Genomic DNA, 13,610 nt, shown 5'->3' with positions numbered 1-13,610 from the left:
AACCGTTCATCAGACTCCTTCGATGGCACCAGTCACGATCAACATGGCGCTCAGCGGCCTCTCTATCCCTCGATCTTTATGACCCAAATGCCAATCAGACCAACCGCTTTTTTCAAGAAGAGAGGAAACGAAGTCGCTTCCGCGGCTCGTGCTTTTGGGGGAAAACCGGAAGAGGGCCTTTCCTGAGTTGGAGCCTGTGCGCGAGGATTTTTTTTTTCTTCTTTTTTTTTTCCCGGTCAGGTTCCTCAGCGTGAGGACTTTGGGAGGGTCGCCATGGAGGCGCCTCCTCGGTCCCCTTCTCCCCATGTCATCTGCGAGGGAGACTGGGCTGTTCTCAAGCGGGGGGACGTGTTCAAAGCGGTCGCCGTGGTGAAGCGAAGGTAAGCCTCTCTCTCCTGTTAGGGTGAAGCGGAGGCGCCTCTTCTTCATCTTCTGCAGCCTTTTACTTCATTCAAAGAAGTTCCAGTCCGTTGCCAGTTAGGCTTTTCCATTGTTCCTTATGCCTAGACAAGAGGATTCAAACCTGTGCATTCCCGCCAGCCTATTGGTTTAGCCAATATAATTGTCATAAACCCCTCTACTTTTCTTTATACAATTATGTAATTTCTATTATGAATGTGTTATTTATACTCTATAAAAATACACTATTAAAAAAATACGGAAAAAGAACACTTTGGCAGAAATTGTAACTAAGTAAAATACATTTGGATATGACGAGTTGGATATGATATGATATGATATGGTCAATATTCTGTTTCATAAAATATGTGGGTGTCTGTTAGGGTGAAAAAAAACTAATAAAAGTTGATTCCCAAAAAAAAAAAACATTATAAAGAAGTATTTCTCAACTTTGGTGACTTTTAAGACATGTGGACTTCAATTCCCACCATCCCCTAGCCCAGAGGTCTTCAAACTTGGCAGCTTTAAGACTTCAAGGCTTTAAGGCTTCAAGTTGAAGTCCACAAGTCTTAAAGCTGCCAAGTTTGAAGACCTCTGCCCTAGCCAGCCCTGCTGCCTGGAGAATTCTGGGAGTTGAAGTCTACCCAAGTTAAAATTGCCATGGTTGTTATTACAGTAAGTGTTTATATTGCTGCTAAGGCTCTACTGGCTTTGAAGGTGGGCACTGCCAAAAACTGACAGAAAATTGTGAGGGACACAATTTTCCAGCAACCCCAGTCAGAATAACACCTGACTGGGATTGCAGAAGCACCTGCATGCGAACAGATGAACTGCACAACAGAGTGTTGTGGAACCCAAAGAAGACTTTGTGTGGTTATGCCTAAATTATGCGGATTCCACAGAAACAGAAGTATTATGTAAGTATTAAAAGACAGTATTGGTAACGGTTTCCCTGTCAGTCGTGTCCAACTCTAGGGCACGGTACTCATCTCTGTTCCTTGGGCAAGGAAGCCAGCGTTGACTGAAGACATTTTCCATGGTCATATAGCCAGCATGGCTATACACCAAATGCCCACGGAACACTGTTACCTTCCCACCAAAGTAGTACCTATTAATCTATTCTCATTTGCATGTTTTTGAACTGCTACCCTGTTTCCCCTAAAATAAGACCTCCCCGGATAATAAGCCCAATTGGGCTTTTGAGCGCATGCGCTAAAATAAGCCCCCCCCCCTGAAAATAAGCCCTCCCTGAAAATATTAAACTGCATGTGCAGCCGGTCCCCGCCATTTCCTCTGGTTAGGGTTAGGGAGACAGAGCTGGAAATCAGGTAAGATGGCAAGAAGAGTCCGGTCTTGCTCCACGTGCCCCCAAATAATAAGACTTCCCCAAAAATAAGGCCAAGTGCTTATTTCGGGGTTCAAAAAAATATAAGACAGGGTCTTATTTTCAGGGAAACACGGTAGGTGGGCAGGAGCTGGGGCAAGCAACGGGAGTTCACCACATTGCAGGGAGCTCGGGTCTTGAAACTGGGCTGTCAGCTCTCCAGTTATACCCAGAAAGTAGTTATGGGTAAAAAGACTGCACATGGCAGCCTTGTCTCTTCACCTCTCCATCTGAGCAGAGAGGTTTTAAGATTTCATTGGAATGAGAGCTGAAGGCTGCATACAGCAGAGAATGGTATAGGAGGTTTTTAATGGCAAGATGCTTCTGTTTGCACTTACATGCAGAGTTCTTTATTTTGTGTGCCTGACAGTTTTCCGGGATGAAAAAAACAACTTCAGCTTATATTCTTGAAAATAGAAAATCCATTGGTTGTTATCTTTCTTAGGTGAAAGACCTAGGAAAGTAGTAGAGGGAAATGATAATTTTCACATTAATGAAGCTGGAAATAGATTTAAGAAGTGTATTATATTAAAAAACTAAAATGATTTTTTAAATTAGAAGAAATATTGCTATTCTAATGGAATTTCAATTTTCTAGGAAGAAGCAGCATTGTTCTTTCAATTGTGAGAAGACCGAACCTCATCTCTCTATTGGTAGTGGAGCTTCACAGGCTGAGGGTACTGAGGGACTTTAATTTGTTCCCTTGAAAAAGAGAATTGATTTAGGAATTCATAACCATCATGACAGTCATGCTCTTACCCCAAGTTACAGGTGCAAATTGTATGGAAAGCTACACATTAGATCTGGTTTCATTTCAGAGCAAATACAATGGAAAATAACTTTAACATGGTGCAGTCACTAAGGAATTGTCTGCTGGAATATAAAGATTGCTACTCAATTAAATAAAAGTGAGTGGAGTCTCTTCAAGCACTTTGTAGGATTCTTAGAGACAGTTTTCAATCACTGCTCCCTTTTAACAAGTACCAACTTTTTGGGGATTCGGAAAAGTAATTAACACCAGATTATATCCCTAGAACTTTGAAGAGGAGATAAATTGAAGATTATGCCTGTGTATGAGTTGTAATGACTTTTAGGTACCCGATCTTTCCATTCTATTTCTATAAAATGTTTCTATTTTATGGAGTGATCTATTGGTTTTAATCCTATTTATGTATGATTGGATTGTGAGCCAATCCAATTAAAATGGTATATAAGCCTAGTAAAATAAATTCTGGTGATTTTAATTTACTTGCTTCTCTTGCTCAATGGTTTTACAGCTATTTCTGCTTACTTGCACTTGAAACTGGAGTTGAATATACTGTATGCCATTTTATTCCTTTTTCAGGTTTTGGGTTGTGAATATTGCAGGGTTGTATGTTTCTAATTGATTTATCGATGCTTTTCTTTTTAGAAAAATTGTTTTTGAAAAACAGTGGTTCTGCTTAGATAATGCCATTGGGCATGTTTATGGATCATCATTTGAAGTGACTAGTGGTGGTAGTCTTCAGCCAAAGCGGACATTAGAAGAGTTGAATCCAGGTATGAATCAGCTAGAAATTATTTAGATAGCGAAAGTATGGAATGTGTATGCTTTGATATTATAATCCTGATACTTTTCCTGAACAAAGTACAATATGGGGTTGAGGAGCAAGGGAAGTATGAGTTACAACTTTCAGTCTATGCTTTATATGTGATAAAACCATAGACTTACCTTGTAGTAAGATGGCCTGCCAATAAATTGGATGGATGGATGGATGGATGGATGGACTGATACCTGCCAGTTTTTATGGCAGCATAAAAAAAATTTATCAACATCTATACAAAAAATAAGTTCTTACATTGGTGGCATGAAACTCTGATAAGAATCTTTGCCTATCTCGATGGTTCTCAACCTTTTCTTCACCACGGACCTCCTTTAAATAACTTTTTGGCCAGACTCCCAAGATTTAAATCATAACATTTCTTCAAGACTTCACAGACCCTGTGACAACATCGTGGAGCCCCCACAGGGTTCCGCGGCTCCACAGCATCGTGGAGCCCCCACAGGGTTCCACAGACCACAGGTTGAGAATCACTAGACTATTTTATAGATTGGCAAGTTTATGTGCAGGAACATTCATCTTTGGTGAAAATGTGATGAAAAATGTTGAAAGGAAGTTTTATGAAATGTATATAACTAAATAGAAGTGTAGATTCAAACTCAAAATTAGATTTACCAGCTATATTTGATGGTCAGAACAAAAAATTACCATGTTAAAAACATGTCTATTTTAATATCTAAATTATTAATAAACAATGGAAATATCTGAATAAAATCCAAACTGCTATACATTATTTGTTCAAATCTGGTTTGTAGCATTTACTTGAGAAAGTTTCCATTTCTTGACAATACATAGTAGCAAATCATAATTTTGGGAACATTGTGATTTTATGGTTTATATAAGAGAGAAGCATTCTTGCAAGAGTCCTACGTGAGATATGGGCAGGCTGAAATATACTAGTATCATTGAATTGTTAAATTTAATCAAGATTTAATTTAAAAAAATCTTGTTTGTTTGACAAAAAACAATCAGAAGCACAAGTGAAAAAAGCTACACCAACATTTCCTTTTGCCTGATAAACTAGTACAAGGGTTTAAGTTATCCCAGTTTCCTGTTTTGTCTGTTAGATAATTACAGTACCAGTTATAAATCATCTATGATATGAAATAATATTTTTAAATCTTTAGTAACAGTTCTTACAAACTTATTATATTTTTGGGTTTTTTTTAAGAAACAAAAGAAGCAGGTACAGATAATCGTAATATAATAGATGATGGAAAGTCTCAAAAATTGACTCATGATGATATAAAGGCTTTGAAGGATAAAGGCATCAAAGGACAGGTAATCTTGAATTCTCAACTGCATATTATTGCTTCATGTCACAAGTGAATATTTTCTGTTTAGAAAGCTATACTGCTAGGAACAATTAAAATCTTTGTTGAAGAATATGAACAAGTGTTATATAGTGACTGAAATTGTAGAATTAAACTGAGGAAACACATTTGAGTTTCTACTCAACCAAAAGAAATCACTGGATGACTTTAGGCCAGTTGATATATTTCAGCCCAGTTGGGCATCAGAGTAATATTACAATAAAACTAGGCTAGAACTCCATTTAAGCTATCTTTTGTTCCAAAGAAAAAGCAGGATATAAATTTATTATTAGATTTATAATAAAGGGCAGTTGCCTTTCTATACTAAATACAAGCCACTCCTTTAAAAGTCTTGAAGGATTGAATCTTGAACTATTTCATATAAAATATTAACTTTACAACTCAACTATATTTCTGTCTTGACTGGATGATATGTATCATCATAATGAATGGAATACAACATCCATTTTATATCATTCAAGTCACTGGTACTGCTTTTCATGTGTAATTCTTTGGATTGTTTATGGCTAAATGTTGGCCTCACATTTGGTAGATGCATAACTACATTGAGAATAAATATATTTTCTATTCTGTATGTGCGCGCGCGCACCTTCAAGTCAATGTTAACTCTGGCAACTGCCTGGGCAAGTCCCTGCAGTTTTCCTGGCATATTTTTTTCCCCAGAAATAGTTTGCCATTACCTCCTTCTGAGAGTTTGACTGGCCCAAAATCAAACAACTGGCTTTGTGTCTTAGGCTGGAATAGAACTCACAGTCTCCTGTTTCTGTCTTGGTACTTTAACCACTACAGCAAACTGGCTTTTTAATTTCTTTTTTAATTTTTACTTGGATGCTCCTTAGTCACTGTTTATATACTGAGGACTTTTGTGTTTTGTTTTGGTTGAAATGCTTTATAAATAGCTATGAGAAGAGAATGATTAACCTGTCTTTTTTTGAAGGAAATAGTTCAACAATTAATAGAGAACAGCACCACGTTTAGAGACAAAACAGAATTTGCTCAAGATAAATACATCAAAAAAAAGAAAAAGAAGTAAGTTGAATTTTAGAAAACAGAATGTTCAGTGAATCACAAATCATAAATAGCTTTAACACTATTTGTGCTGCTTTGCTTACAGATATGAGGCAGTTATTACGATCATAAAGCCATCTACTCGTATATTATCAACAATGTACTATGCAAGAGAACCAGGAAAGATCAAGTAAGGCTTAATGTATTTCAGTTATATGGGGTATCTGTTGGACTACATCTAGCAGTAAATGAGTGGATAAATGTCCTCCCACCAATGGTTACAGATGGATACAATTGATGCATAAAATATGAGATTCTTTTCTTGACCGAATATAATTTGTAATAATCTGGGTTTGTGGATTTTTTTAAAAAAAATAGGAGATTCTGATGATGGCTACCAAGTGGACTAGAATTAGTCTTATTCTGCATGAATTTAGATTTTTTTTCTCTCTCAAAAGTCTCCTTTTGGCAGGCAAAGGCAAAAACTAAGCTGCAGATTTCTGCTGATACTTTTTCTCACCAGTACTACATAAACTATGTTGGTACTGAACAAGTTAAAGCATTTTTCAGCTTCCATCCACAACAGTACCCAGGCCTTTTGTAAGGGAGAATGAGACCCCTTGCTTCATTCCATCTGAAATGAACACATCAACTTTTATTGATTGTATTGTAATTTCTTTTTGCAAGCTGCCCAGAATTATTGGGAGCTGGGCAAAATACATGTTTAATAAATATTATTGTATCTGTACGGTCAGAATTTATATTTATTCAAAATATAAATTAGAACTAGAAATCCGGTATGTCTAATAAAATTTGTTATATTCTTATTTATTTTAATTCACAGCAAAAGTAATCTATATATTTTTTTCCCAAAATGTCCTAGCCATTTGCGGTATGATACTCTAGCCCAGATGTTAACTTGGGGAAATGTTCATGCTGGCAACAAGATGATAGTAATGGAAACCTGTGCAGGACTGGTGCTGGGAGCTGTAATGGAACGAATGGGAGGTGAGAAGAGCAGAATATAATGTATACAACTGGGAGTGTGAACATTTAATAGTAATATTTCTATAGGTAGCGTGTGCATTTGATTTGAAAATTACGATTTTTTTTCCTTACAGTTAAGCTGGATAAGGAGCTTTCTAAGCAAAACATTGATTACAAAATATAAAGATGCCAAAAGAGTAGAGAAATAAGATACTTTTGGAAAGACAATTGTGTTTTGTCCTTCTGCTTTATTTATTTTTGTCTAACAACTATTTTCAAGTTTTATGGAGAAGTAAGCAGATAAAGAGGGAAATCTCTGTTATTGTGAATATAGCTATTGTTAAAAGTGTTCACTGAATATAGCGTGAAGAGTTAGTCAAGATATGGCTGCTTGGTTTGCTTCTCTTGACTGGTTTTGCCCCACTCCATTTTGGAAATACTTTTGGAACTCAGCTGGGTTTCAGAACACATTTGCTAGACAACATAAGGAACCAAGGAAGGCAGATGCTGTAATACAAAAACGCAGCACCTGACTAAATGGCCAAGTTTGTGAAAGTGGGCGAAGACAAGTTCAAATAATCTTTCACTTGTCCATAGTAATTTGAATTGAAATCACCTGTAGATGCTTGTGTAAAGCTCAACATTTTTGGATCACATGAATAATCCATTATTTGCACAGATGCATGTGTCAGGTAACCAGTTTTGCAGAACATTCTTTGTGATGATGTTAAGAATTGTAGATGATTTCTATTTTCTTTCATGCAAGTCAATGCTGTGTTTGAGAGAAAATGGTTTGTTTAGATTGTCACAGTGTATTAGTATAAACCTAGTTTATGCTGGCTGTATTTGACTTTGATCTGTACTTGCAGGTTATGGATCGATTGTTCAGATATATCCAGGAGAAGGACCTGTTAGAGCAGCCACAAGTTGTTTTGGATTTCCTAAAACTTTTTTTGACACACTCTCTGAGTTCCCCCTCAGCAAAGTGGCCAGCGTTCTGTCTGGAACATTTTCTTTAACGCCATTGCCTTCAGAGTGTGAAGAGAAAACACCAGTGGTAGAAGACAAAAATGGTTCTGGGGATGACAAGGAACTTTCTATACCAGAAGTAGATGTGGAATGCAGTCCTAAGGTAGCTATGGAGAGTGGCCAACCTGAAGATCAAGAAATAGTGGAATTTGCATCGGATGCACTTGATGATAAAGCCAAGGGGACAGTAAGATCCTACCATTTTATGATAGTTTAAATTTAATTAAATAATTGAACCATTGATATTTAAGTAAGTACATTTCTCAGCTCACATTGCAGCATCAGTTATTACATGAATGTTTACTCTGTTATGCTTATCTGCATTATATGTTAATTATTTGCAAGATCTTTTGATAGAAATCAGATTTAATAATAATTGGAAATGTGAATAAGTGCAGTGTACTCTGCATTGCTAAAATATAGTCATAGCACCAGAATAATTTTATCAATTGTGAAAATTTTTGGAGTAATTGTGATTTCTGTTCATATTTAGTCAGCTATGTTAAAATATTTCAGTGTCTAAAGCTGATATATAGCGATGTAAGATAATTATCTCACTTTATTGCAATAATGTTTAACACAAGTTACTTTTTTTAAAAAAATTAGCAATATATTTAATTATTTGAAGTATTTCAGGTTGAAGCAGTAGAATACATTTTGTTGTTTTTAACATCTTTCAAGTGGACCTTTAAATTTGAGGAAGGCATTAGAAAATTAAGCCCATTAGCCTAAAAATGTGTGTATTTTTACAAAATATTGCAGAGAGAATTGTTTTTAGAACTTCTCTAGTTCTTAAAATCATTTAATCTGAATTTATACATATTTTAGACACATGACAAACAAAAGAAACAAGAGGAAAAGAAGAGAAAGCTGATAGCAGCTGCTGCTTTATTGAAAAACAAGGATGCCGATGGGTGAGAGCTCTCTTATAGTATTGAACATGTCCAGAAATATCTTGTTTTGTAATTGCTTTCAAAAGAGAATTTGCCATTCTAAAAATATAACTGGGTGTGTTAGTGTTCATCGTTTGTGGATAAGGGTTACTTGTCTATATAGCTTGAGGCTTAAAGCCAAGGCTCAGCCCTTTCTGGATTTTCCTTTTTTTTCATTAGCTTGTTAAATTTCTGTGTTAGATTGAAAAATGCTGTAAATGGTCAAAATATTTTCAGCACTGACAGGATGACAATAGCCTGTACAATTATCCCTATGATGGAGAGGATTCGTCAGTATATCAGCTGTGATGAATGGTTCAGCCTGTTTATAGGGTTAAAAGTCCTTATATAAGGAAAATAACAAGTGCATTAAAAGATAATGGTTCAGATCTAAAATAAAGTTGAGGAAATTCATGAAAAAAATTGTTTCTAATCTATATCTGAGAAAGCCTCTCTAATTTAGCACTCTTTAATGTGGGCAGCAACATTTCCTCAAATTTTGGCAAACCACCTGGTTTCACATCACCACTGTAACTTGAAGCCTTTTCCTTCCATGGTTTTTTAAGATTTAATCTGGGATTCAAATTATTTTTAGATCTTTTCATAGCCAAAAAGTAACAGTCTTGATGTTTAGAAATGCAGCTAACCTGTGTCTAACTTTCCATTACAGTTTAATTGTAGCCAGTCGATTTCATCCAACAAGTTTATTACTCCTATTGTTAGAGCTGGTAGCTCCTTCAAGGCCTTTTGTTGTCTACTGCCAATATAAAGAGGTGAACCTAATATATTTTCTTAATTTAATCTTTTTAAAGATTTTTGTCAGTAAATTCATATAACCAGATGTTCTTGTTTTAGCCACTACTAGAATGTTATGCAAAACTGAGAGAGAAAGGTGGTGTCATAAATCTGAAACTTTCTGAAACATGGTTACGAAACTATCAGGTAAGAATTACAAACATATATGTACTGCAGAAAATGCAAGTAAACCAGGGAAATTATGCATCTCTGATCAAATAGATATTTGAAATTATGAAAAAATGGGGAATAGAAAATACCATATTTTTCAGACTATAAGATGTACATTAGCTTTAGGGGAGGAAAACAAGGGGAAAAAATCTGCCTCTGTGGCCCGTTCGCTGCCGCCGCCGCAACTCGTTCACCATGGCCCATTCGCCATCAATTGCCACAAAGGGGCAGCAGCAGCAGCGATCCCCGCCACCTATAACAGCTGATCGGCACCGCACCAACCCCCCTCCCCCAACCGCAATATTCGCTCTATAAAATGCACAGACATTTCGACACATTTGGGGGGGGGAATGTATCTTATTGTCCGAAAAATACGGTAGATCATTGTTCAGACTATGCAAAGTAATTTCATATTATAACTATTCTCTGATTATTCACTGGCAAGCCTGCCACTTATTGTATATTTTATCTTGTTTTGTTTTTATTGTTAATGTATTTTTGTTTCCAATTCTTGTCAATGACCTAATAAAAATATTCATTTAGTTTGATATTATCATTGATTCATAACTCATCAATGTAGCATAATGGTAAGAATTTCTTTTTATGAAATTTCTGCAAGGCAAATTAAGTGGCATCGACTGTCTGATTTTTACACTTGTCTAATATGTGTCTTCTTTAAATCTTTTATTGCTGTCTGATCCATGAGCCTCACAGAATGTGCTTTAGTACTGCAATTATTACATAGCTTATTTGCCATTTCTTATTTTTAAGATCTTGCCAGATCGAAGTCATCCCAAATTGATAATAAGTGGTGGCGGTGGGTACCTACTGACAGGTATCACTGTTAAAAATGAAAGCATAAATACCAGTGACTGCTTAGACGAGCCATCTTCTAAAAAGCGTAAGCTTCAAGAACACCAGTAATGCTTCAAGAAATTATCCTTGTGCTCTGTTACTAACTGAATTTAAAGGCCCAGCGGAATGCACTTTGTTTTCCATTTGCAACTGAAGGTTCTTTTTTAAATCAATCAGGTTCAACCAAATGTTTTTATTGCCAATGTCATTCCAGACTTAGGTCGTCCCCATAACTTATGGATCATTACTTTAGAAAAGGGGTGTTAAACTCGATTTCATTGAGGGCCACATCAGGGTTGTGTTTGACCTCGGAGGGCTGGGGCTGGGGCTGGTCATGGGTGTTTGACACAGGCTCAAGATGTGGCTTTTCCCTTCTTTCTTTCCACAGTCCTTCACTATAACAATTTTTCTATCTCTTTTACCAGATATTACAGGCAAACATTTATTACTTATTCTTCATACTCCACTAAACTTTTTATTTCTAAATTTATACCCCATTGTTTAATAGTAAATTGCTTTTCCAGGCAATTTATACTATTGCCTGGAAAAGCTATTTATACTATTCAACTAATAATAAAAATACAATAGCATAAATAACATGATAATACAAGACCTAACAGCAGAGATAAATTTCCAGGATAATAAATAGAAATGGCTGTCAATTATGGATTGTTGATTGTAGATTAAATTGACCTACGGTATGTAAAATCTGGCATTAAACTAGTATTAACATAGGATGTTGTTTATTTTCTATCCAGATCAGGCACTTACTTTAGGCCACATAATTGTAATCCAGTCCTCCTGCAGCACTCTGCCAGCTGAGTGGAGGCCTCGTGGGACCTCCATGTGGCCTGGTTTTGGCCAGCAGAGTGCTGCTGGAGGCCGTAGTGGCCAAAAACGGGCCTCACAGAGCCTCAGCGCAGCCCGTTTTTTGCCTCCCCAGCCTCCAAAAGCACTCTGCTGGCCAAAAATAGGCCTCGCGGGGCCTATGCAAGCAGCCTGTCTGCAGCCCGTTTTGACTGACAGAGGCACTGCAGGCCAGTCCTTTGATATTTCCACACTGACCTCACGGGTCAGATTTAAACATCCCTCGGGCACATCCGGGCCGTGGGCCTTGAGTTTGACACCCCTGCTTCAGAAGGATATGATTAAGTGTCAGTCTTCCTGGAAATGTTGCAAAAATTGACTGAAAGTCCAGCTCGATTCTGTTTCAGAATTTTGTTTTTAATTCAAAAACCATGTTTACACTAATCCCATTTCCATTTCTGTTAAAATCAATGTTTTTTTTAACTAAGTGAAATGAATGTTTCAAAATGCTGTACTATTATCAGTGAGAAATGCAAGATTAATGCTAGACTATTGCATATATTAACCATTCTTAATTTCAAAAAGAACCCCAAACATTACATATTACTTTGGAAATGTTAGAACAGAGCCTGGTGGCGCAGCAGACTAATAGCCTGCTATTAACATTCAGCTGCCTGCAATTACTGCAAGTTCGAATCTCCCCAGGCTCAAGGTTGACTCAGCCTTCCATCCTTTCTAAGGTAGGTAAATTGAGGACCCAGTTTGTGGGGGCAATAAGCTGACTTTGTATAAATATACAAAAGTATGAAGGCTATTGCTTAACGCATTGTAAGCCGCCCTGAGTCTCCGGAGAAGGACGGCATATAAATCAAATTTTTTTAAAAAAAATGCTAGTCTGTTTTCACTTAACACTTAAAAAAAAGAAAAATAAACCTGGTTTCCATCTTTTTTACATGTAATAACTATATTTTTATGTGGAGTTTTTAATCTGTAAATTTGCATTTGAATAAATTATATTATTTTGTGATACATGAATTATTTTTTCTTTTAAGCAAGAGAGGATTGTTAAAATAAGAAGCCTTCAGGATGGTAACCAAACTGGTGTGTTTCCCAATGTGCTCATTGGCCCCAAAAGTTCACCTGCCATTGTATTGGGCTCTTTATTGTCTTGTATTTATGAATTGATCCCCATTCATCCAAATTCAAACAAGATATGTATCTCAGTAGGGACCATGAAATTCTTGATACACTCTTGGGAGTCACAAGATTTAGAACATTGATCATATCTTTCAGTTTTAATTTTGGATCTGTTGCTGCTTTTGCAGTTTAATTTATTTCTTCAGTTCTTAGTATTTGTACACTGCTTTTATAAGCCATCCTGAATGACTCAGGGAAAGAAAGTTAAGGTATAAAGAGTCTAATAAATAAAAAAGAGATAGACCCATTTGAAAGAGATATAAAAAGAGATCCTTGAAATAGATGGGTTTGATTGAAAGAACTGTAGGCCAGTGTGGTGATCCTTCTATAAACATGGTCTAAATCACTTTTTCCCCTTTGAATCCAGATCATAGAGCAATCCTTTATTTTTAATTTAAGAAGGTAATCAACAATCAGCTTTAAGGCTTGGCTTTTCCCCACAAGCATTTGGGGCTGGTTGAATGGGATTCCCCTTCAGCTGTTTTTATTATAGTGCTTGATTACCAGCATATTCTATATTTCAAATTTATATAGTATATCATGTATGTTTTAATGTTACATGGATCTTTTGGGGGATTTTTTTTTTTCATTTGTTGGGTACTGCCTGGAATCACATTGTTTGAGCAGCCTTATGAAACTGGTAAATAAATGAATACATAAATAAATAAACAATCCCTTGTAGAAGAAGACTGGGCAGTATTTTGTTACAGTGGGGCAGAATGAGTGGTACCTACAACTGGTCCTTGGAGGTCCAGCATCACAGTGTCCCCACAGTTGTGTAATTGCATTCTGGGTGCTTTGCACCCAGCTCACAATTATCACATTGCAGTGAGCTGCGGTCATGCGATCCTGAATTCTGGGGTTCCCTGCCAGCTTCCCACAAGCAAAATCAATGGGAAAAGCTGGCAGAAGTTGGAAGTCATGGTCACATGAAGTCCTTGTTTAATGACAATATCTGGGACTGCTGGAATTACTGTCACTAAGAGATGCAATCACCTGATTCCATGCTTTATGGCTGTGTCGCTTAGCAACAGCAATTCCGGTCTCATCTGCTATTATAAGGCAAGGATTAATCACATACACATACAAAAATTCCTGTGAACCCTGTGAA

General features: G+C 36.6%; 1 protein-coding gene across 1 annotated transcript; it reads left to right on the top strand.

Moving 5' to 3' along the window:
* Positions 1-115: 115 nt before the first annotated feature.
* Positions 116-12,331, top strand: TRMT6 (tRNA methyltransferase 6 non-catalytic subunit). The gene is made up of 11 exons (XM_070933055.1): positions 116-380; positions 3,195-3,322; positions 4,556-4,665; positions 5,656-5,747; positions 5,833-5,916; positions 6,610-6,734; positions 7,583-7,929; positions 8,571-8,656; positions 9,345-9,447; positions 9,530-9,616; positions 10,412-12,331. The coding sequence occupies exons 1-11, from the start codon at positions 274-276 to the stop codon at positions 10,562-10,564; spliced, it is 1,422 nt and encodes a 473-aa protein (XP_070789156.1). The 5' UTR covers positions 116-273; the 3' UTR covers positions 10,565-12,331.
* The last annotated feature ends 1,279 nt before the right edge of the window (positions 12,332-13,610 follow it).

Source organism: Pituophis catenifer, unplaced genomic scaffold (assembly GCF_029215685.1).
Source record: "Pituophis catenifer annectens isolate HBS135680 unplaced genomic scaffold, rPitCat1.0.hap2 SCAF_1, whole genome shotgun sequence".
In the NCBI taxonomy this organism is placed as follows: Eukaryota; Metazoa; Chordata; class Lepidosauria; order Squamata; family Colubridae; genus Pituophis; species Pituophis catenifer.
Note: the sequence above shows the minus strand (reverse complement) of the source record. Positions and strands in the feature narration are given on the sequence as shown.